Raw genomic sequence first — 25,479 nt, forward strand, 5'->3', positions numbered from 1 at the left:
GATTGGCCTGTGGTCTCAGGGACAGATAGATTGAAATTTCAAGTGTCCTGAGCAATGATTTTGGACTTCTTGATATCCATACGTGGTTGTGTAGGCTCATTGGCCCAAGAGACCTTTCAAGCACTGGGAATGAAGCAAAGCCATTCCTTGTCCTGCTGAACTGTGTGCTGCTTTTCCACATCACAATGTGGAGAGCAAGACATGGACACACAGCATTTTGTCAAAGCGTGTGTGGCTGACTTCAGAGCTTTTCAGACACTAGTCCAGACTTACCACAAAGTTCTGTCTTCGCTGAGAAATCTATTTTGGTGGAAATTATGGATGTTGGAAATAAGTTCTGACCTTAAAAGCTGTTAACTTTCAGGGAAGAGGAATAGAATGGCTGGTCTTCATGGTGAGCCACTCTGAGTGTTAGTGTGGGGCTGCCCTCCTCTGGAAGTGTCCAAAGCCAGGCTGGATAGGGCTTGCAGCAATCTGGTCTAGTGGCAGGTGCCCCTGCCTGTGGCAGGGGTAGAACTGGGTGATCCTGAAGGTCCCTTCCAGCTCAAACCATTCTGTGATTCTATTTGAATCTCCATACAGGAAAATAACTTTTTTGTAAGCTTCCTTAATGATCCAATCATTTAGTCTCAAGGAGAATGAACAGCGGTGATTTTATGTTTGGACTTGACCTTGGAGTTCTTTCCATCCACAGTGATTTGATGATCTGTGAAATCTGGAGTAGTTTTTTAAGTTAAAAAGCCCACCTGATGAAGCAGAATCCTTAAAAGAATAATGACAAGTCTAGGACTATACCAAGCAGACACGTTCCCTTTCTTGACTGAATAGGGGAGTTCATTGCTACTAAGTCTGACCTTACTTGTGATTCTTCATTAACTTTCCTGTTTGCCAAACATTTTGTGAAATGAATCGGATTACTGTGATGAGACAGCTTTCGAGATGACTTCTAGTCAACCTCTTTAAATTGTCTTGTGACCTAGAAGTGAGAGGTGGCAAGGTGTTCTTCCATTGGCATTTCCAGAAGCAACATTTGTCTTCCAGGGTTTCTCTCAAAAAGCATCTGGAGCATCTGCTCCCAAAATCAAATGTAAGATCTGCACACAACAAGTTCCTGTGGCAGGTCTGCTGCTTCAGCCAATCTCAGTAAATAGTTTGGTGATCATCAAGCGGAGTTTGCCAACATGCTTAAAGATAATCTGACTTGGCTTTGGAGACATCTTTACTGGTTTCAGGGTTTTTTCTCCTCCTTGACTTCATATCCTGTTTTTCGTTTTGGGGGTTTTGCGTGCTGTCTTCTGTTATGAGTGAAATTCAGCATTTGCTGCACAACATCACCTTCAAGGTGGTATTTGTTGTTTCTTGGTGCAAGCAGCCTGGGAGATGGGCAGAAGCTGTAGAGCCTCTGATTGTTGTCACTGTTGTTTTTGGACAGGAATCACATGTAATCTAGGTTAGAGAGCTGCTTGTTATGTAAAGGCTTTATGCAATTGGAAGTGCAGCATTTTACATTTTTGCAATTAAGAGAGTTGTCCTGAAATAGTCTTAGCCTAGATGGAAAATGTGCTCATTAGCCACGTTCCTATTCTTGCCCAATGTTCTGTTTAATTTTTCTACAATCTTTTAACATGCTGTGGCTGCTGTCAGTGCATTTTTTTGTTATAATTGCTGTATTGGTTCAAATTGCTTATTAATGAAGATTTATATAAATTTTTCCTTTTCTGAGATATATTTGCCTTCCCTATCCCGAGTTCGAAAACACTCTGAAGCTTTGCAAAAGTTGTACTGTTTCCCAAAACAAACAGTTTTAAACTGCTGTAGCAGTCAAAAAACAAAGTCCTGGTGACAGCACTTGGTAGAGCCGAGTGATTTAATTTCAGCATTAAAATGAACAAATGCAGGGAAAGCTATTGTGTGTGGCTGGTCTGGGTGTGTTTGCCATTTAGGCTGGTGCTGCTTTATGAATAGAAAATACATTACGTTTAATATGGGCTCTCGTGGGACTCTGGAAGTTTACTGTATCAGTGCATCAAGTGATAGGAAGAAAATAAGTAGCAAACTGTTACTCTTGTCTCTTCCTCCACAGTTTTCCTGTTCCCTTGGTGCACTCTGTTGGCTTATAAAAGTTGTTTAGAAATGAAGGTAAACTTAATTTGAACAATGTATAGAGAATAGAATTTCATAATTATTTTCTATAGTAGTCAACTAAAATGTTTTAAATATAATCCTATGTAGCCTGTCTAGTCAGGATAATGATTTGTCATATATTATGTAGCTACTTGGGAAATTTTTTGTCCTTGCTAAATAGAAAACGTTTGTCTTTGCCATTTGGCTTCTTAGTATTTTCACTGGAAGAAGAAAAAATAACCTTATGAGCTTTTGCAGTTTGTGTATTGGAAAATAATGTGTTCTCAATCACTCTTACAGTGTTTCTCTTCCTGTCTTTTTAATAGCATCTTATTTTCCCTTCTGTGTTTTGCACTCTCTCTCCCCACCACAGCCACCACCAGTCTGCTGAAACTCATGACATGCTCAAATATTTGGAGTAATTTTTTAAGTCATTCCAGCATCCTATTGGTATGCCAAGAACTGGCATATTCGCAAAGTGCAGAAGTCAATTTTTAAAGGATAGAAGCTTTGTAGAAGTTAGTTTCGGCATGTATGTAGAGTTCTCCAGTTAATTAATTTTATATTAGATTTTCACTGTGGTTTGGCACATACTTGAAACATGCACAATGCAATTACTAAAGATGGAAAGTAAGTACTAAATAATCATTTCACCTTATGTACAAATCAATCTCTTTGTATTGTCACTTTTTCTGCCTTAAGGAGGCATGCTTTGAAAAGAAGTAATGACTGTATAAATTAAAATGTATAGTTCTGTCTGGTTAATATGGGTATTGTGCTAGACAGAATTCTTCATGGAGATTGGTGTCCGTAGTGGAGCCATCATTGTGTCCTTCCACAAGCGTAGGAAGGAACTTTATACTCTGATAGAATGCCAAATTCTTTTAACTAAAGTTAAAAGTGGTCCACGATCCATGAATTGTAATCGTGTGTGTGTGTGTGGGTGTCTTATCATTAAACTCTTGTGTCTGTGTGAGAGGTGTGGGAGCAAATAAAAGCTTGGAATGGAATATTTGATATATTGTACATTTTCTTTTTCCAGTTTGTTCTGAATGTATTTGGAATTTTTTTAATTCATGCTTTCCTCAAACAAATTGATGCTGTGTTTGCTTAAATGTATATTAATTGAGCAGTATCTTATTTTGGTTTGGTTTTTTTTGGTTTTTTTTTCCTTTTGGGCTTGTTTCAAATGATAATTAACTGGTTAGCGAAGTCCATAGGCTCTGCTTGAGTGTATAGGGCATGTTAACTCAAATTCATGCTGATTTTAGATGTCTGAGTTAGAACTGGAGCTTTTACTGCTATGACTACGTTGGAATATTCCTTAGTGTGGAGTCAGGTGTTTCTATAACTGCTGATGCTTTTTAAATTCCTTCACTTGAGCAAGAGAAGTTTGGCTTACCCGCAGTTGTAGCTGTGGTGAGGATTCTTAGGGGTGAAATTTTCACGTGCTCTCAACGCGGGTGTTGAGCCTTGTGGGACGATGTAAAAATGCTGCATTTCTTAAGAAATTCTGAATTTCCCCCTGAATCTTATCCTGATCATTCGTTTGGAGGCTGTTACTCCAGAGGCAGTCTCCTGTTGGGCCTGTGGTGGCTGACGCTTTAGGGGAACAGAGGACCCAGATGGAATTTGGGGTCAGAAGGAATGACAAAAGTCAGAGGGTCCACAGAAGCTTAGGAAGCTTTCCTAATGAATTGCACACTTGGCATGGAAATTAGTGTGTTAAGCACACAGTGGTGGATTTTGGATAAAGGAGTAGAGTGAAAGGGAGGAGAAAGGGAAGGTAAGGTGCGGGAAGGGAAGAGGAAGGGGGTTTGTCCTGGAAAAGTGCTGCACTTCCTCTGTACGGCCCCTTCTGTAGCCACATCCTGGTCTTTCTCACGCATGTTCCTACCAACAACTCTTGGCTGTTTTTCCCCACAACTGATCTTGGTTCTTGGCTGGCTCCACAGCCATCTAGCTGTTGGTGTTTGGGACATGCATGTTAGCCCCTCACCTTCTGGGGTTCTGCAGAGCCTTAGCTGCTGGAAGGGACCTGTTGTGAAGGGAGGACACCACAGCGGTTGCTGCTTTCACTGGTCATGCATCAGATCTGTTGATGGAGTGTGCAGAAAATGTTGGGAAATGCACCCAGATTAGTTCATTTGCCAGAGCGTGACCTTCCCAGCGTGCTCCCTAAATGCCTCCATGTCTTGTTGGCCTCTTTGAGGAGCTGTCAGATTGTTTGGAAAAGCTTTTACTGTTGATTTTTATACCTTTAGCAGGCCGTTCCCAAATTACTTTTGGCTCAAGTCAGTCTGGTTCAGCATTGAACTTGCCAAAGCTTATATACCTTTTCTTCTTCTGATTTGGAAAAGACATAATCTTTTTACATCTAGTAGTCTCCTTTTCTCTGCAGTTGTGTCATGATGCTTTTTTGTCTGTTCAGGGTCTCTAACAGAGACATACCCTCTAAATCCTCACATGATGGCTTGAAGTTGTCTTGTTGCCACCTACGAGTTCTTAAGTTCATAAGGACCTGTTTTCTTACCTGTTTCTTAACCTTTAGGGTAAATGCTATCCTGAAACTGGTATCTAGGAAAATCAATTCGGCTTTGATAAGAAACTTGGAAACTGGGAGAATCCTCTGAACGTTTTATAGTTTAAGCACTTGAATTATGGATTGTGGACAAATCTGTGTGGGAGACTGGTGGGGATTTTTGTTATCAGGAAAAAAAATCAGGTCATGGAATTGTAGAATCCTGTAAGGGCTTGGGTTGGAAGAGACCTTAGGAATCATCTTGTTCCACCCTCCTGCCATGGGCAGGGACACCTTCTACTAGACCAGGTTGCTTGGAGATCCATCCAGCCTGGTCTTGGACATTTCCAAGGATGAGGCAGCCACATCATGACCTTAGGACAAAGATTTTTTTTTTTTCTTGCCTGCAAAAAAGAAAGTAGATACATTGGGATGTTTCAGCAGAGTTTACTCTCTGCTGGAAGGTAAATCTGGATCAAATTGATTCTGCCAAGAATGAGAGATGTTGTAGACACCACAGCATTTGACAGTTATTTGCTGCTCACTAGTTCTGTGTGTGGATGTGCATGCATATAATAGAAAAACTATAAAATACAAATAAAATACAGATGATACAGAAAAATATGTACATACTTACATTTAATAATAGAAATATATATGGCTCAGTGTACTGTATCTATATATTTAGTGTATTTATACAAAAATATGCCATTTAGGTATCAAAATGCCTGGAGATATAAAAATGAAATGTATAAGTTGCATATGAAAATAAATTGTTTTCTAAATCTAGAATATATTATATCAATATGACATTCAGTTAGGAGTCGTACTGTTTGTGTGTGGTAATTTGTAAGAGTCCCACTTAAACCACTTCTAGTAGTTTTACAAGATGTATATATAGCATATACAAATATGACGTGTAAATACATTAAAGTGAATGTGTATGTAGAAAGGTAGATAATACAAAATATAAAAATATTCCCAGGAAAAACTGTTTTGGCTTGCGTAATTTCAAGTTTGGCATCAGGTTTATCCATCTAATTCACTACTGGCTTCTAATTTCAGCCTTGGTAGTTTGTATTTATTGAACTGCTTTGCTCAGCAATTGTCATTCTGAGAGGATCTGTCAAGTGAAGATCTGTCTTTTTATATATCTGTATAATTATATCTCTATAATTGGTTATGTTCTATATGTCTATATCATTTGCTAGTTGTATGTAAATACACAATGAGTGTGTAATCAGTCCCAGTGTGTATATAATCTGCTCTGACTCTCTTCAGTGGGTCAGAGATCTCTTAGGAAATTGGGACATCAGCTCAGGAACAACACACATTCAGGCCAAGGGCATCAGGATGTAAAGGCCCTTATTAAGTAGAAAATTCTCATTTTTATAGATAGGGGGAAAAGAGGAAATAACATGCTTGAAGCTTGGCTAAAATTACACAATCAGTTGACATTGCAGCTGGAAATAAAATTCCACTGTCATGATCTTTATCCTTATGTTTTAGTGGCTGAGCCTTGCTTCAAGGTTAATAAAACATGCTGTTTGCATGTGATAATGTGCATAGGATTCCCACTTACCAAACAATTTCAGGTGATTTTATAAGATGTAAATACAGCACATAGGGGTTTCTCATTGTCTTCTTTTTATCTTGCTGATTGTAATTGTTTTGCAAAAGGCCTGCTTACAGGGCCCTGCTGTCAGCTCCTGCCAAACAGTTTGGTGGCATTTGTGATTTTCCATCAAGTTTACTGAGTAATTGTTGTGGGAATGTGGAGTGAGTTTCATTCTGGAGAAGAGAAGGCTCCAGGGAGAGCTCCGAGCCCCTGCCGGGGCCTGAAGGGGCTCCAGGAGAGCTGCAGAGGGACTGGGGACAAGGCACCCAGGGACAGCACCCAGGGAATGGCTCCCAGTGCCAGAGGGCAGGCACAGCTGGGATCCTGGGAAGGAATTGGTGTCTGGGAGGGTGTTGAGGCCCTGGCACAGGGTGCCCAGAGCAGCTGTGGCTGCCCCTGGATCCCTGGCAGTGTCCAAGGCCAGGCTGGACAGGGCTTGGAGCAGCCTGGGACAGTGGAAGGTGACCCTGCCCATGGCAAGGAGGGGTTTGGAATGAGCTGATCTTGAAGATCCCTTTCCATCCAAATCATTGTGTGATTCTGTGAATGTTTGGGACAGCAGAAATGTTTTTTATGAAAAATATGACAATATTCAAATTATCTACTCAAAACCTGGTCGCCTAAAAAGGACGTCTCTGCACAGGGGGCAGCTGATGATGATGGAGGCCTACAAAGCTTGCCTGCATCATAGGGCTTGCCTGGGGTACCTTGGGATTCCCAGACAGCTTCCACACAAGTGAGATCTACATGGAAATCTGGAGGTGGTGGTACCAGGTGTCACGCTGCTCAAATTTGCTTTTTTACCACTTTGACTGGCCTCATACAGAATAAGAATTGCTTTGTATGTTACATTAAAAAGTTATATTAACTGCTCTTGCTCAGGCATGGGCATAGCCCTGTTGTAGGTGATGGCAGAGAGGCAGGCATGGCTTGTCCTCACTATTTCCTAACTGTGCTTCCAGAGAGCAAACTTCTTTTCCCTTTATGGCTTGGCACTATTGCAAAATGCTTAGGAACAGGAAAAGCCCAAAGGAATCCTTTACCCCGTGGTAAAAACATTTTTGGGTACTGAAGATGAAATATTATGGAACTGAACATGCATGCTAGAGAAAAAATAAAGTGACTCTAAATATATTTTTTCATATAAATGCAAATCTTTATGTAATTCATTCCATAAATGGGCAAATCAGTATTTGGAATGAAAATTTTCTCAATACTATATATGTAATTTTAGTTTTTAATAGTAAAGTTGATGAGTGTTAGCACATGTTTCTGTATAATTTCAATGTTAACTATCAGTTTTTGCTGGGGAAAAAATACACAGGCACGGTCACTAGTCAGCCTTTTTCTCCCCACATAGTGTTCTGTTTCTGTAGTCAGTAAATCTGACACACCAAAACCTTTCCCTACACCGTCCCCTCCATGCTGGCCATCGACCCCAAAGAGAGGGAATTCAGTTGGTGTTGGATCCATAAGAGGGCTTCAAGCAGCGTTCCGTGAGTTGCAGCCCTGTTTTGTTGGTGTGGCTCCAGCCGTGGTGTCTGGTGACAGAAACGTGTTCCTGTCTGATGCCGCTGGGGTTGATGTCAGTGCCGAGAGCGGAGCCAAAGGGCAGGTGCTGACATAAAACAGCTCGTCAGCCTTGGCAGGAGCTCACGCCCCGCTCTCAGAGGGAGCAGGGACACTGGGTTCTTTCAGCTGAAGAGGCATTTTCTGCTAGTCAAGATAATGAAAAGTTTTGCCTGTGGCACGCTTGTTCTGGGGGTAGGACTTCATTCCTCAGCGCTGCTGCTTTCCTCAATGCTTCATCATTAAATCTGCCACTTTAATAACGTTCATATGGCTGGGGCTGGTATTGATGCCTCAAGATAAGCTTATAGAGCACTTTCTGTAGTGAAATCCAATTTTCAATTGCTCATAATTTTTTTTCAGACTTCAGTTGTTTGTCATGAAACTTTTCATGCTGAGTATCTTCCTTAGGCTTTTTATTTTTTTTTTTTTTTTTTTTTTTTTTTTTAAGATTTTAAAATTTTTTTGGCACTGCTTTAATTGAAAACAGTTCTTCTGTTTCTGAGAATGAGGTTAGGGAAAAATGTTACTTAACCAATGCTGAATTCTTACATCTGTTTTATTGAGGAGTTTTAGAGCCTTCATGCCTTGGAACAGGCTCTTGAGATTTGGGAAGCGGGGCTTAGGGGAGTGAAGCTGTGGATAGAGATGTGCCATTTACAATCCCTCTTAAAGTTTACTAAATCTGGCCGAGTTACAAGGTCCCAAAACTTGCCATTTGCATACATTGAGCAGAAACTTGTTGAAAAACTGGCAGCAAAATCGTCTGACCGTTGAGTTTTCATGAAGTGTGTTCCACAGAGCGTTGTGTCACTGGGGCTCGGGATGCAGCACCCCTCGTGAGGTCCGTGAGCCTGTTCCAGGATCCAGAGGGGACTTTCCCTGCTCCATGCAGTTGCTGGTAGACTGTGTTTCAAGCAAGAGAATTAACACTTAAAGAGTTTTCCTCGTCCTTGGAGGGGCGGATAGTGTAGAGGAAGAAGTTACCTCACATGAACAAAATCTCACCTCTTAAAGGAAAAGTAGGGACTTGCTGGGTTAAAAAATAATGTTCTCATTGCTCTGCGGAGAAGTGGCAGGCTCCAAGGAGTGTGAGCAGATCTTCTCAGGAATAAGGCTGGCAGGCAGAGCTTTCCTAAGCTGTGTACCTCTGGAGTTTTTCAGCTGTGCTTATATTAGGAGTTTTATTTAATTGTTTATGAATGCATGCTGAAGGCTGATAGAGAAGCTGGCTGGAATTACTGCAGATATCAGTGGTCAGGTGCGTCACAAGTTTGGAGGAGTGAAACTAAGGTCTAGGAGCGAAGCAGCAGGTCTGTACTGACTTTGCTGTGCTAGCTATTCCTTATTCCTCTCATGCCTCAAGAAACAGGTGAATTGAGTGCTTGTAGTCACAAGAAGCCAACAGGAGCAGTGTGCTAAATTCACTGATATAAAAATCTGACTGCTCTGGAAAAGTAATTTCTTGGATGCCTTGACCTGTCTAGCAACTTTACAGGTGACTTCTTTCACTGGTTGTCTGGATTTCTCCTTCCCCCTTCCCTTCTATGTGTGAGGATAAAGTTCTCCTGAGGGTCCTACATCAAAAGCATTAGTTAATATCAATACCCTGATTAGCACTACTTAAAAATAATACTGCCAAGATGGTTATTTTGTAACATGTTTCTGTGTTTGTTTCTGCCTCACATTTTGCCTGATAGAGTCAACAGAAGATGTTACTGGAAGTTCCACAATTGGTTGAATTATACACATTCACTGTGTTCCCTTGCATTCTGACAAGAGCAATAAAGTACCGGGATGGAACCCTGTGCAAAAGCCAGAGGAGTTTTCTATTAAAGAAAAAATGATTAAATAAAAAATAATTTAAAAATAAAGGCCTGAAAAAAACACCTCCTAAAACTAACCTTCTCTCCCCAGAATACCACCAAAATAACCTATACCAAAACAAGCCCTGAAACCCCACCATCCAACAACTCCTTTTTTATGTCTCTATGTGAACTTGTTGTTGGCATGAGGTTTGCTGTGCCAAGGTTGATAGATGATTGAGTCAGACAGTTCCTCTAAAATGAAATCCAGCATTGGATGGATTTGCAGTTTTTCCCACATTTCTCATTCGTTTTCCTCTCTCACTTTCTTCAAGCTTGCACTTAGTTTCCCGGGTTCTAAGTAGTCATAATACCGTGGTATTGTGCTCTTGTATAATCCCATAAAACCTTTATTTATTTTTTCTTGATATTGTGGTCACATTTGCAGTTTCAGTTATACTGGACAGTCTTCAAATGTGCAGCAGGAATATTGTTCCATCTCAGAAATTGTGTCGCTTGTGTCCAAAGGAGTTGAAATAGGTGTTGCCAGCAGCAGGCCGGGAGCTGGGCTGGGTGTATGGATTCCTTGCTTTAGATGTTCCCCTTCTTATAGTTATTTTAAATATATTTCTAAAAGTGAATGAATGGCTTATTAGAGTTATTCCCAGCCTTATTTGGTCTTTTGATTCAGAAGTATGTTATGTAATTTGCTTTATTTAATTTTCAAGGTGTCTGCCTCTGGGTAAGCCTACTACTCATACTCCAATTACATATAATAAAAATGTCATTAGGGATTTCTAGCTAACAAAGCTATTCTGAGCTTCAGCATCTCTGGGCAAGTAAGAGAGGTAGACCCCATCTGGAAATGTTAAATTTATCATAGACTCATGGAATCATCAAGTTTGGGAAAGACCTCGAAGATCATCAAATCCAACTGTTAATAATATATATAGTTACGGGTATTATCATTTCCCTGAGTTTACAGGTATTGACTTTGTTTTTGAATGCTTTTGTAGTTTTTCAAATTAAATACTTTTTTGGGGGTGTCTTTATACATTTCTGATTCCTCTGTGGTGTGGAAAGCTTTTATGAGAATGCAAGTCTGCAGCTGAGCTTCATGGTCTTTGGAGAAGATGAGTGTCTCCTTATTTTACAAGGAGAAAGAAGAAAGCAAGAAAAAGAATAATAATGCAGTAGATTGGGTTCCTGCCCCAGGGAAAGCTTGGATCATTTCAGATTTCACAGCAGAGATCTCCTGACATGGAAGGAAGAGGAATGGTTTAAAATGAAATAAACATTGTTTTTGCAGTGACATGAGGGATATGCTTATTTATCAATCTATGCAATTTAGCATTTGCAATCTTTTTCAGTTCCATGACATTTGAAAGGTCGTGCAAAGTATTAGAGCTGGGATTAATTGCAGGAGGCAAACTGGAAAAGACTTTAAAAGAAAGGAAAGAAAAATGTGTGTATGTAATTTGGCTGGGCAACAAAGGAGACCTGACTACGCCTTTTATTTAAGGGCTGTAAACACTGAACTGGGGCAGAAATGTTTTATGGTATTACATAGAACCACTTAAAGGAGTAAGTAGATGAAGCTGAACAAAGTAATGTTTAGCTGAATATTAGGGGAAAAAAATCTTAACATTGAGGTTTATTAGATTATGGAACACACTTCCCAAAGGATGTGGTTCAAGCTCCATTACTAGTCCCTTAAAATTAGAATGAATAGAATAACGAGCTGTGCGGGAGGGAACACTGTTGCATGGATAGGGAATGGACACAGTTACCTAATCCATCTTTGCATTTCACTTGCTTCTGTGATTCATTTCCTGAAAAACCGCTTCCAGAATGTGTTAATGACATCACAGCCCCGGGCACCTCAGACTCATCAGTGCTTCTCCAGCTTTGGATGGTTTATGTGGAGATTTCCTGGGCTGTCTTTTCCCCAGTGGCTCCTCCACCCAAGCCATTTCCTGCGGCTTTCCTGTCCTGCTGCAGCACTGGAAGCAAAGGTGGCATCAAAAAGTTGAGTGCCTGGGATGTACTTGGAATGTGAGCTTGACTGTTCCTGGAGAGACTTGTGACAAGGAGTGGGGCAGGCAGGGAGCTGGTGTTGCAGAGCTTGGCTCCACAGAAACAACTACCTTCTGCTGTTCTTGGCAGGGAGGATGAAATACTGGTCTCCTTTACAATAGTGTTATTAGGTGTGAAAACCCTCAAACAATTAAGTCATACTCAGTCATGTATTTCAATGAGCCAGTTGAAATCTATGAAATATAGAGCAGTTGTTCTGTTGCAGTGATTTGTTGAGAAGAAAATAACTTGGTTTTTAAATCACTTCTATAATTCTTTTTAACGTTTAAAGAAGTAATCTAAAACATGCACTTAATCTTTCTATAGCATTTTAGTCACTTTCCTGTAGTATTTAGGAATTAAATACTTTCGATATAGTAGTAAAGCAGCTGAAATATAGCAGCACCTGAAATAAAGCCATGGCGATCATCTGTGTAAATTGTGTGACTTTGACCTTGCACTAAGGACTAAGTAGTAGTTCAACAGGATTTTCAGCCTGAGTATGCTGTTCCAAGTGATCACACGTTTACTCTGATACACATCATGTGTAATTCCTGTGTTCCAGACAAGAAATAGAGTCAAGATGGACTGGTATATAGCTGTAGTCTCAAAATGCTTTTAAACTTAGTGTCTCCCACACGTGAATTCTTGCTGCAGCCTGCTGATGACTTAGACAGCAGCTAGCCTACCAGTATTTAAAATGCAAGTTTATTTTGCTAGACTGTATGACATCCAGAAACTATTCATTTATAGCTGTTTCTATGTCTCAAGCTAGTTTGTGTTAATGCTGATAGTCTAATGCTGGACAATGAAGACCATGAAAAATACTGCTGAAAATGAAAAATTGTTACTTTTACCATTTGTATTGGCATGCCAGATGAAATGTTGCAAACCCCATCATTTATGAGACCTTGTCAGTTGAAAAAGTTACTGCAATTAAAAAGTGACTGCAAACAAAAAGTTATTGTAGTATTTAGGACAGCCATTTTTGTGCTTCTGAGTTTTTACAATTTCCCTACTTCAGAAGTCTACAGTCACCAGATTTTTCAGTCATTGGTCATAGTTTGTGTGCATGTCAGTGTGTTTATGCTACGGATGAGTTTAATGGTGCTTGAGAATGGAATATTTAACATGAAGGTTCATAAACCATGTAAAAATTATTCCATATTTCCTATACTTCAGCTTTGCTATTTTTTTTTCCTGCAATGAATCCCCCCAAATCTGCAGTGTGACTCTCTAAAATTAATGTAGCTGCTGTTTTTATAGTCATTTAAGCAACTCTACCCTGGGTTCCTCACAATTTGCAATTTGAGTTCCTTAACTAAAGACCTGAGATGTTGAAGATGTGCTTTATAAAGTATAAAATGCCCCTGATACAGCAGTTGCCTCACTGATCCCCGTTCATGATTCCATGGACCTCTTTTTCCTCTCCCATTCATTATCACATAACATCCCTGTGGCAACTTGAGAAATTGCTTGCATGGAAAAGTAATCGTAGGAAAGTATTTATGTATTTTTAGCTTTCTTCTAACACAATGTAGCAGCTGGAAACAAGGACAAGAGCCAGCACAACATGAACTGCCAGCTCTCCATGGGCCACCAGAAAGTGTTCATCAGACCACAGTGTGAGAACTATTGAATTGACTTAAGAAATGTGACACACATAATAAGCGTTAAAAAAACAACACTCAAGTTCCCAGTGCTGCTGCTTGAGTGTAATAAGAATTAAATAATAATTGTAATGGTTTTTAATAATACATTATTTACTGGGTTTGGTGGAGGAACTACATGATGGTATCAATTAGATGCAATGAAAATCACTTTTGCTTTAATTCTTCACCATCACTGTTTAGTGATATGTTAGATGCTGTTGTAGCATTGGACAATCTTCTGGATGCTAAAAGTTTCAGATATAGGAAAGCAGAATGTGGAGCTAGGGCTTGGATGTATTACTAACCATAAGTTAGATCTATTCTGTTTTGGGCTTTTTTCATTGTGGTTGAGTTTTCTATCTGTTATTTAACACTGGCTTTGCCATCTTCTGTAGCCTCATCTGTTTGTGTCTTTTCCATTTTTGCAACAAGGGAGCAAGATTGTTGTTTCGGAAATGTCAGAATGACAGGGGGAGATCAAGAGACCTTTTGAAGATCTTCATGTCTACTAAAACTCTTATTTTGTCCTATTTAGTCTCAAAAGCAGCCTGGGGCAGCACCTCAAGTTGGTGGCCTCAGCAAAATACTTTCAAAAGTAATAAAAAACTCATTAGGAGGATGTGGGTTATGTGATGGGGAATGAGGGAAGGATCTGCCCTCTAACCAAGCTCCAGTGAGGAGAGACAGGACCATAGTCCAAAAGGCTTTGCCAGTATTAATTGCAATTTAATGCCCATATTTAAACGCAATGAAAGATGTTCAAAGGAAAGGTTGAAGTTCAGTGATTACTTTAATTGAATTTTGGAGCTACTATTAGATTAAAAAAAAAAAAAAAACCAAAACCCAAACAATACTAATTTCCTAGAAAGAAACTTGGAAATAAGTAACTGCAATTTCCTCAGCATTAATTTAATGCTCTGTCCAGTGGGAGAAGTCAGAGAGTTTGTCTTCTGAGCCTTGACACTGAAGGTTGAAAGGTGAATAATAAGTTTTGCAGAAGAATTACAACTAGTTTAATAACTAATCCAGGAGAGCTCAAAAATCAATTATTGCTCACAGTTGGTTGATCTGCTGACTTAAAATAGTGGTGGACAGTGTTGGAAGTTGCTGACTGTAAGTTGCAATGCTTTATATGAATGTGATGTGTTTTTAGAGTACCTTCTGCGCTCTTGGTTTCAAAATGTCTTCAAAGTCAAACTCTTAAAATTCTTCTTATTCTTGTGAAACTATAAATAAGTGCGTTTAAACTTTCTCAAAGTAGTACAACCATGAACCTTACTTGTATGTCATTGTGTAACAGAGAGCAGGCATTAGGCGGAGATTTCTGCAGAGTTGTGTTTACATCGAACAGTCAGGTGAAAGAAAGCTCTATTTTATGACTGTATCATAACTTCATTTTGCCATTAAGTGTTGTTTCACAGACTGTCAAACTAGATTAAAGTCCTGGGCTTGTTTTCATGGCTGTAAACTGTGTTTCCAGCCATCTTGCAGAAAAATCTCAGCTTCTCTGTTGCAAAATAACATACTTTGCTCTCATGACCTGCTTTTCTTGTTCTTTTTACATAGAGTTGTATGAACAGGGAAAAAGAAAATCTGTCGTGGCTAGTTTGGTGGAAGAGAAAGACAAAAATGAATCTTATTTGGTTTTAAAGGTAAAAACAGTCAGTTCCTTATTAAAGTATTTGAATATCTCCCAGAAATAATTGGCAGAATTTTATAGTTCTCCAATTGACAAAGATTCTAGCAATGTGGTTCCATGTGAGACTGAGTCAAGAAATAAAGTTATATCAGTGAATCCCAGAGCTGGTCAGGCTGGAAGGGTCCACAGTGGGACATCTGACCCATGTCCCTCTTTTACTGGGGAGCCCAGAGCTGGTCACAGTTAGAAATGATGGACAAGTACTAGAGAAATGCAGCTGAAAGTATTCCGCAGAAAACAGTACACTGTATAAATTAAATAAGTGATCCAAATACCTAAATGTTTGTCTTGTTTTCAGCTTGGATAGAGTTGCTGTGCTGGGTAATGTTGATAGCCCCCTGATGTTTTAGTTGTTACTGTCATGCTTACACTGAATCAAGGCCTTCTCACCTTCTCATAATTTTGGAAGAAATCCCTGGCTGTGAGGGTGGTGTGGCACTGGCCCAGGTTTCCCAGACAAGCTGTGGCTGCCCCATCCCTGGAAATGTTCCAGACCAAGTTGGATGGGGCTTGGAGCAACCTGGAATAGTGGAAAGTGTCCCTGGCCATGGCAGGGATTAGAATCAGACAGGCTTCAAGGTTTCTTAAGGCACAAGGAGCTGGGAGGGAATGCAGCCAGGACAGCTGATCCGACTGTTTGAAGGAATATCCCATATCCCGTCATGCTGAGCAATAAAACTGGGGGGTGTTGCCCAGGGGTGGGTGATGCTGCCTCAGGGTCTGCAGCAGGTGGTGAGCAACTGCACTGTGCATCGCTTCTTCTGGGTATTCTTTTATCATCGTTATCATCATCATAATTTTTCATTTGTTCTCTCTCCTGTTGAGTTGCCTTCATCTCAGCCCACAAGTTTTGCGTTTTCTCTCAGTTCTTTTCCCCATCTCACCAGAGAGGAGGGAATAATAGGCTGTGTGGTGTTAAACCACAACAACATTGAAGAGACTCGTTTTACGGTTGTGGATTATTGGCTTCATCAGGCTTATAATTGGGACCAGAAAGGTAGCATTTGGTACTGTAGAGCCTTTTCAAGATTTTCCAAATCTTCAGAAGCAGTTTGCCTCATGATGCTGTTTCAGGTAATCTACCCTTCCATCCTTTTTGCAGTTTAGTGGTTTAATTTTGAGAGCCCTGCTTACCTTTGCCACCTCCCAGAGATATAGAAAGCTTTACAAAAACATCTGGAATTTGTATTTCTCTTGTAGTATATTAAAGTATGACAAAAGGATGGAAGTAAAATAAAAAAACCCCCAAAACTCTCAATGTGAAAGAAATCCAGTCTATATGTTGAAGGATTTAGGCAAATTTCTCATCATGCCTGTAATGATGCCAGGCAGAACTAGTACTGTTGCAGCCATCTGTGGCTATCCTGTTGGATTAAACAGGAATTTTCATGGAATCCTAGAATGATTTGGGTTGGAAGGGATTTCAAAGCTCAGCTTGTTCTGACCCCTGCCATGACTGGGGACAGCTTCCATTCTCCCAGGTTGCTCCAAGCCCTATCCAACCTGGCCTTCATCCCTTTTAAACATGGAATTTTCTTCCTTTTATTCTGTTGTTGGGTTTTCTGTTTGTTTGTTTTTCCCTGTGAAGTTCTGAAGAAGCAGAATCTGAAATACTATTCTGTCCACACTGTAACAATGTCTATTCTTTTGTGTTTTCTGTTAACTTCAGATCTGAAAAGAATATAGTAAGGAAAACTTCTAAAAGAGTGCGGCATAAGTTACTTTGTTTTGTGTGTTAAGGAAGTTAAATATGGTCTTGTAATCGTGAAAGATGCATAAATACCAAATCAGGTTTAACAAAGCAGTATTTCAGATATTGTGAACATACTACTACATACAACCAGAAACTTCCTGTCCCCCTGTGCTCCCAGGCTCTTTACCTATTAAGCATTTTAATCTGATGTTTATGATCACAAATAATATTTTCCTTTAAAATGTTTTTAACTTTGGCATGTTGGAAGCATCATCCAATACTTTCCACCTGATGTGACGCTGTCTTTGCAACTGAAAGGAATGTTATGAGGCTGTTACATGGGTTTTCTGGAGGACTTCCCAACACACTGGAGAACTTCAGGAGGTTACTTGGGTCACATAGTAATGTGCAGATTTCTCTCAGATGTAGTGACCTTGTCCTGCCTGGTGGAAGATTCAAATTAATCACTGGTGTTTTGGCCATATCCCTCTTATTCCTAAGTACTGAGGAAAGGTGTAGTAGTGCCAGATGGTAGCCAGAGAAGGATGGGGTGGTAGGAGATTAAAAAGCAAGAACTACATTAAAGTTTAAGAATGGAAATTTTATGAATTTTAGTTTATTTAACATGTGATGATAAGTGTACAGTTGTTTCAGGGTTATTAAAATACTTTCTTTGCATGTTGCTTCTGGTTAACTGATGTGAGCTTAAAAACTCATGGTCAACATCATTCATTCTGATAGGAACAGTGGATGAAAAACATGGTGATAAAGGGTTATTAATGTAACATGAAATTTTTGCTAAGAAGGCTGCAGTTGTAGTACTTTTTATTATAAGAAATCTCTCAAGCTGCTTAACACTGAGTGGCATTAGTCCCCTTGCCCATGACATGGCAGTAATTGCCCTGCAATTGTCCTAATGAGGGAGCATTGGTTTGTTACATAACCTGACTCTATAATTGCATTTGAAGAAAAATACTCATTGGATGGCTTGAAATTTTGTAGGGCTGAGAGTACTTGAAATTCTTTCAATTAGTTATGCTTTAATGTTTTGCATTCAAATGGCTTAGAGGTTTTTATTGTTTACACCTTGAATCTTGCAGACTAGAAGATTGGAAACTAAACTTTCTTAATTTTTCTGTTTTCTTTAAGAAGGTATGTTGTAATTAATTTTTGATTTAGGCATTAATTAAAAGAGGAAATAAATATTTACCTTTTTTAAAGTAGAACTTACTATATTTTTTTCCGGTATAACCCAAAGCTTTGGCCTGTTAAATGAATAATGTGATGAAAATGCGTAGTCTCTGTCATAAAATTTCAAGATACACTCAAAAAACCAAACTGCTAGGCAGGCATTTGGGGACAAATCTAATACTGTGTGATTGGGAGGGGCTGCTTCTTAACCCCTTGGAATGAATGTATCAAGAGCCCAGATGTGATAAACACAGAGGTTTTGTCCTTTACTCTGACTTTGTACTCCAATAATGCTGAGTCTGCAGCATCTCTGTTTCAGTTTTGGTGTTTCTTAGTTATTTTCGGTGCTGTAACACAGTCCCATGGGCAGTGGGAAGGGTATAAGCACTAATGGACGTGCTGGAGAGGGATGAGGGGAATCCTTTAATCTACCTCTGCTTCTCCTTCTCCTCTGATGAGTATTTGGGCACGTAGCTGGTTTCACCAACACTGCTGTAATTAGGAACAGGAATTTCAGATGCAGTAGTTTGGTACTGGAGTTAATTCTTTTTAGTGCTGTAAGTGTGAAAATGACAGCATTTGAGGCCCAGTCATCAAAGAAGCAGTGTGATAATGAGAGTTTTTCAAGCAGCCTTTTGGGACATTACATTGGCTTTATAAGTTTTGCCTTACTACTGAAGCTGTACATGCACGATGTACAATTGTGGAATCAGAGAATGGTTTGGCTGGAAGGACCTTAAAGCCCATCCAGTTCCAACCCCCTGCTGCGGGCAGGAACACCTTCTGCTGTCCCAGGCTGCTCCAAGCCCTGTCCAGCCTGCCAGGGATCCAGGGACAGCCACAGCTGCTCTGGGCACTCTGTGCCAGGGCCTCAACACCCTCACAGGGAAGGATTTTGTTCCAATATCTAATCTAAACCTACCTTCTAAAATAGTCTTGTGTATTAAAATATGATCAAACCTGTTATTTGTTGTTTTGTTTTTGTTTTTTTTTTTTTCTCTGCAGCTGGCCTGTGGACAGTGTTCACGCTGGGTGGGGTGGGCAGCAAAGCGTCGGCGCAGCTGGAGCAGTGCTCCCCTCTGGCCAGCCAGAGCCTGCTGCTGCTCCTGGTCCTGGCCAACCTGACTGACGCTCCAGACACCCCGAACCCCTACAGGCAAGCCATCATGTCCTTCAAGAACACGCAAGGTTTGTGTCTGTCCTTACTACTAGAGAGCCAGAACTGATGAAATGGAGTTTTAAGATGCTGTGAGTGCTTAGAGGTTTTACTTTCCAAGGTTTGTTGTCCTTCCAGCATGCCCATGGAAGAGCAGTAATAGCGCTTTTTTATCTGGGAATTTTGAGGTGGAGTTCCTCAGTGGCTGGAACTTAATGGTGGGGACAGAGGGAGGATACTTTATCCTTCTGACTTAAGATATACTAGAAAGCTTCATAATCCTGGTCCAGTTTGCTTCCTGGTCTAGAAATTCTTGAAGGTTTTTACTGACCTTGATAATTCTGTGACTCTATAATTTCATAAAATAGACATAAAACTATAGGTAGATTTGTTATCCAAGAGTCTGCAGGACTCCCCTAAAAATTTGTAGCACTTTTTGCCCTGAAGTCATGGTCCTTGGAGAGAAGATAAATAATTAAATTGCTACCTGGGTTGACTGACTGTATTCTTGCATTTCAAATGTAAGAAAAAAATGTTTACCATAAACAGTTCCATGGGTTTTGTACATACGGGAGGTTTCAGGGTTGTGTTGGTGCTTGTCTGGGTTTTGAGAAGGCAGGTTCTAATCTGTGTGTCAGGTAACTGCAGGTGCCGCGTGGCACTGACTCACAGACGGTCTTGTTTGGGATACGGGAATGCCCTAACACGGCTTGTGCTGTCTAGATAGCTCAGCCTGTGCCTTTCACAGAATCACAGGATCATTTAGCTTGGAAAAGCCTCCAAGCCCAACCATTCCCCAGCACTGCCAATGCCACCACTACCCCATGTCCCCAAGTGCCAAATCCACATGGCTTTTAAATCCCTGCAGCATGGGAACTCGACCATTTTCCGTGTGTACTTTATCCACACTTAAATCTCTTGAGTCTGAGCCATGTGGTTTTACCTTTCATTGGCTTCCTGCAGGTTGGCACCATGCACAGAACTCAGGAGATGTGTGACAACCTGTGAAGCCACAGTAATATCCTGAGTTATGCACTTTATTCTGGGGAGTTTTTGTATTCCTTTATCCATTAAGTTTTAATCAACTTGAGCTCTAAATTAATTCACCATTAGCTAGGAAAATTTATTGGGTTGTGAAGGTGGAGGATTGTTCTCATAAGAAGAATTCTGAGTCCTTACATGCTTCTTTGATTTATTGGATACCATTTACAGGTGGTTGAGATCAAATTGTTGATAAAGTTTTTGTTTTGTCCTGTCTTTAAACGGCCAGCTCCCTTTAATGTTGCATTTTGGTTGTCTTTGTTCCATGCTGTCAGTTGCCAGTGATGTATTTCAGTAAAGCACATTATACATATATCATTATAAAATTTTTAAAGAAATTATTTTGTGTCAAATGTAGCATGAAAGCTGTATTTTCTCTATGTGCATATGTTGATAGAATGACTTATTATTTCCCAGAAACTTCTTCCCACTAGCAATACTCATAATTGAGCTAAAATTTGATTTCTGTGACCATTCTAAGGCGCTTATAAGAGGAAAGTGGTGTGAAAAAAAGAGGCTGGTTGCTGTCATAATATATTCTATAAAAGGAAAATTGGCATTTTTGTTAAAATAATTTCTATAATTTAATTGGGACAAAACTAGAAGAATTCAGGATAGGGTTTTTTTTTTTGTACGTGGTCCAGAATAGTTTAATTTTTCTGTTGATCAGTTTAATGTTCTGCAGGATAATACAGGATATGCTGTTGTTGCTTGTAAGTTTCTTGAATTCTGTTTAGGTTTTTATTTTACCAGGCTTTTTAGTATACTTTAATAAAACTGATAGTGAAATATTAAAAATCCCAGTGGCACAGCCTAAACATTCACAGAAGTGAAGCTGCAAAGCCAGCGGGAGCTTCTCAGCTAACAACCTGTGGCACCAAGGACTGAATTGTTCTGATTTTGCTGTCTGCATCCAGGTTTTCCCTCCTGAAGGGTAATTTCCTGCCCAAAGCAGGAAGGTTTTAAACCAGCTGGTCTGTAGTCATGGTCAGTAGTTGAGGAAGGCCAGGTTGGAGGCTCTCCTGTGCCCATTGCCATGGGGCTGCATCTCCACGTTGTTCCCAACTCCTGCAGGCAGGAGTCCTGTTTGCTCCAGGGCCTCCTGCTGCCTCCAGCTCAATGGCTGGAGCTGTCCCCCCTTGCCCTGGCCAGGAGGAGTGGTGGCTCCCCGGCACGCTGTCTGCTGGGCCCCACAAAACCAATGGCAGCCAGAGCTCCTGCCGGGCTCCTGCAGCAATTCCAAGCACTTTTTCCATCCATAGTGGGTGGAAATGTTGTTCAAAATACGTGATGACTGCCACGCTCTTCTGTGCTGAAAGCTACTTAGGAAACTTCTATAAGAATATGGGCTTAAAATCATAGAACCACGGTGTGGTTTGGGTTGGAAGGGACCTTCAAGATCACCCAGTTTAACTCTCCTGCCATGGGCATGGACACTTTCTACTATCCCATGTTGCTCCAAGCCCTGTCCAGCCTGGCCTGGGACACTGGCAGGGATGGGGCAGTCACGGCTTCTCTGGGCAACTTGAGCCAAGGTCTCATCACCCTCACAGGGAATTTCTTCCTGATCTCTCATCTAGGTCTTCTCTTTCTGTTCAAATCCCTTCCCCCTTGTCCTACGGCTATTTGCCCATGTAAAAATTCTTTCACTCACCATCTTCTTCAAAAGGTCCCTGGATGTTCTGGCCTTTTCTGTTTCCACAGGGAATTTCTAGACCTTAGAGATCTGTGCAGGGGGACATTTTTATTGAAGCTAGCAAAGGTTCTGTGAACAGAAATCAGTTTTATTTTCTCTTCCAGCCCTGGCACAGAGTACATTGTGATTATAAACAAACTGCTGTTGCTTCAAGGGACAGACAATGTGATGTGATGTTTTGCATCACTTAACCCACCAAATTCCCCACCACACACCTCTAAAGGCTTGACACCTACGTTTCACTAAGATATCATGATCAGTAATCTTGACCTATGCACATTCACCCTTCATGCCAGGAAAGGGATGGATGGGAGATACGCTTCCTTAATGCCAGAGAGCTAAACCTGTAAGTTTGATGTGCAGGGTTTGGAAGTTAATCATTGCTATATTGGCTCCAGAGAAGACCTTGTGGCTGCCCGCCTTCCAGCAGCTCCTGGGATCACATTCCTTCTTAGCAGTGGAAGCCATATGGAGGGACAAAATTGTTTTGCAAAAAAAAGGTGAATGTTTTGTGCAGGTACGGGGATCTTACTCAAGTTTGTATGGGAGGACAACCTCAGCTTCTTGGCACAACTAAAGCTTTATGAGACTCTATTATGGTTTATGACCGTTGGTGATAAGAGTCACAGGTGATTTTTTGGTTCCTCCTTTCTGTGGTGTATTAAATATTTTCCCCAGAGATTTTATATAATTAACAAATAACTGAGTGATAAATATATTTGTTAAAGATTTTATTTTATTTCCTTATTGCAGATAACACTGCTTTTTCATCATCAAATCCACACGCTTTCCAGATCAACTTTAACAGTTTATACACAGCTTTATGTGAACAGCAGAAATCTGATCAAGCCACTCTTCTCTTGTACATGCTTCTGCATCAGAACAGCAACGTCCGGACCTACGTGTTGGCACGGACAGACATAGAAAATCTGGTGAGTCTCGCTCTGCCTCCTTTGTTTTCATCCCAAGGGATTGGCCCTGCAAGCTTGGGTGTCACCAGCTGCCAGAGGCCTCTGTTCTGTAGTGGGAGCAGTAGGTTCTGGATCACTCATTCACCAGTTCTAGCTCACTTACGTGTTTTTGTTACGTCATCTCAGGAGTGTGCTGCTAAACATGACACTGCAGTCAGGGGTGGTACTGGTAAAGCTACGAGACGGTCTTGGATTCCCTCTTTCTCTCTGCAGCTATCATGAGCCAGGTTCAAACCTGCCCACTTCTGATGATGGTGTAGAGAAACTGGTAGCAGATACCATTCTATTCATTATTTTATTTATCTCTTTCGGATATTCAGGCCAAAAAGTTGCACAAGCTTGCTCTGTGCTTTCAGGAGTAATAGTTAACAAAATGAGCTGTAACTGGACTAACATGCCAAATGTCTTACAGGGTTGACCTAAGACTGAAACTCCTCAAGGAGCAGCTCGCAGATTTTATAGAAATACAACTGTAGTGCCTTTTTAGCCGCCTAAATAGGATTGTGGTTAATGGCCAATATAACAGACACCTGGTATGGTTTTTGTAGGTTATAAATTAGCTTATGCTCCCCACTTTAGTAATGTCACAAACCACTTCAACAAATCTTACTTATTAAAAAGCATTCCTTTAATAAGATAATGGCTGTCTAGGGGAATTGGTAACAGAATAGAGGACCCTTTCCATTTTAATATTTGAAATCTTGCCAGGTAATTAGATCCCTTGCCTGTTTGATGGCAGCTATGGAGTGAGTTTGGTTTCAGTCCAAGTTCTAGCAGATGTATTGCTAAAATCGGAGTTGATAGACACCACTGTTGGCAGACTGGGGTGAGATGGTTGATACTGAATTGATTCAAGACTGAACTCCTGTGTCCACTGCAGATTATGTAGGCAAGGGCTGAGTTATTTTGCATGAATTCTGTGAACAAATGGTCATGTATAATTTTTGGGGCTGCTAGTGTGTGATATGACAAGTTAACAGCTGCTAACCATAACAATTTCTGGTATCTTTAGAGTCACGGAATAGAATCCCAGAATGATTTGGGTTGGAAGGGACCTTAAAGCCCATCTTGTTCCAACCCCTGCATGTGCAGGGATGCCTTCCACTATCCCGGGTTGCTCTATACAAGTAAATATTAGGTGTCTGCATTGTTTTATAATTATGGTGTCTGATACACTGTAAAGCTTCCAGAAAAACAGTGTGGTGCATCTGTCAAAACAAGTCAAGATGGAGGTACTCAGAATCTCAGCAGCGTAGGATATTTTCATATATTATCACCTAAAAAAAAGTCAGAAAATCCCAGAAATTATCAGCAGCTTTAAACACTTTATGGGAAAAGCTGAGAAAATTCAGAAAAGCACCATTGAAAAGACAACAGTATGTTTTTGTGGGTGTTTTGATTTCTTTTTCAATACCAACATTTGAAAATGGTCTTACTTTGCTCTTCATGCTGCTTCTTTGTGATCTCTACTGACAAGTTACTGACATCTTTGTCCAATCCTCTTGTTTTTATGGGGCCAGTAGATAAGGATAAGCAGCAACTAACTGAGAAGAGCAGTTTTAAGAGCTCACTAAGGCAGGCTGAACTAGACCTAAAAAGGATTGGGAGGGCTGGGAGGGCTACTGGACAAAGAAATCGTGACCTCCTAATTACAGTCCTGTGGTGAAAAAGGTTGTCTTAGACTTGAAAATGAAATCAAGGTACACGAGTACTGGAGCTGGCCATCCTTCCCTGTATGGCAAGAGTGGTGCTGATACACTGTGTGCTATTCTGGTGTTGTACTTCCAGACTTCGTAAAATAATTACAGGCTATTGAAAAGTGGTTCAGTGTTGAGAAACATGGGAGGTTTTTTTTGCTTTAAAATTAACAATAACACTGTGAGAGGCCTCAGAAGCCAACTCTAGCTGGTCAGAGAAGAGCTTGGTGGGCATAAGCGTTTGTATGTGCCTTCATAAAGGGGAATCCTTGAAAAAAACACGAATCTCCACTTGCAGAGAGGGGTGGTAAGGAATAAAGCCTGGAGGCTGATTCCCACCATCCAGAGATGCAGGAGAAAAACAGTAAGGTCATTAATTCAGAGTCAAAATGATCTTTGAAAGAGGGTGGGCGGCTTTTTGGAGGCATGTGGTGTAAATCAGTGGCCTCTTTGTACAGAGGCAGTCAGATGAGTGAGATATAAGGTATATAGGTGCTGTGTGAGAGATCACGTCCACAGGCAGCTCAGAGCCCATCCTAAAATTGAGAGGGTTTTGCAGGTTGTTCCTGTTTCACTGCACTCAGTGCATCCCATATGTCGTGTTTTCCCCTGTTTTAATTTGTCTCCCTTTCTGTGCCCAGGAAGCATCACCAGAAGGTGCTCTGTAACATTTCAAAAGGATTTTTGAAATGTGTCTCTGCTCTTTTTCAACTTCAGTTTAACTTGTAAATTAAAACAGTTTGTTTTTCTTAGCTGGTATAGCAGATACTGTCTCAGCTCACTTCCTCATTTGTATGAATCTCCCTCTGCCAGCTATAGCTGAATACCTTTACCTTCTGTTGGGCTTTGTGTTTCATTATTTAATAAAGAACCATTTTTGCTCTTATTATAATCCTGCTTGGAAAAATGAATAGGATATTTGTGTGTCCTTCATAACTTCATTTTTAAAAATAACTGCATTAAAATATCT

At 40.5% G+C, this 25,479-nt stretch overlaps 1 protein-coding gene across 5 annotated transcripts in view; it reads left to right on the forward strand.

The window, feature by feature from the left end:
- Positions 1–25,479, forward strand: part of DYM (dymeclin) — a 212,582-nt gene that overhangs the window by 58,259 nt on the left and 128,844 nt on the right. For all 5 annotated transcript variants that reach the window (XM_040090375.2, XM_040090372.2, XM_040090376.2 and 2 more), the window contains 2 exons: positions 18,954–19,136; positions 22,595–22,773. In XM_040090375.2, coding sequence (XP_039946309.1) covers positions 18,954–19,136; positions 22,595–22,773 — 362 coding nt within the window. The remainder of the gene's footprint in view (positions 1–18,953; positions 19,137–22,594; positions 22,774–25,479) is intronic.

The sequence above is a fragment of the Hirundo rustica genome, chromosome Z (genome assembly GCF_015227805.2).
Source record: "Hirundo rustica isolate bHirRus1 chromosome Z, bHirRus1.pri.v3, whole genome shotgun sequence".
Taxonomy (NCBI): domain Eukaryota; kingdom Metazoa; phylum Chordata; class Aves; order Passeriformes; family Hirundinidae; genus Hirundo; species Hirundo rustica.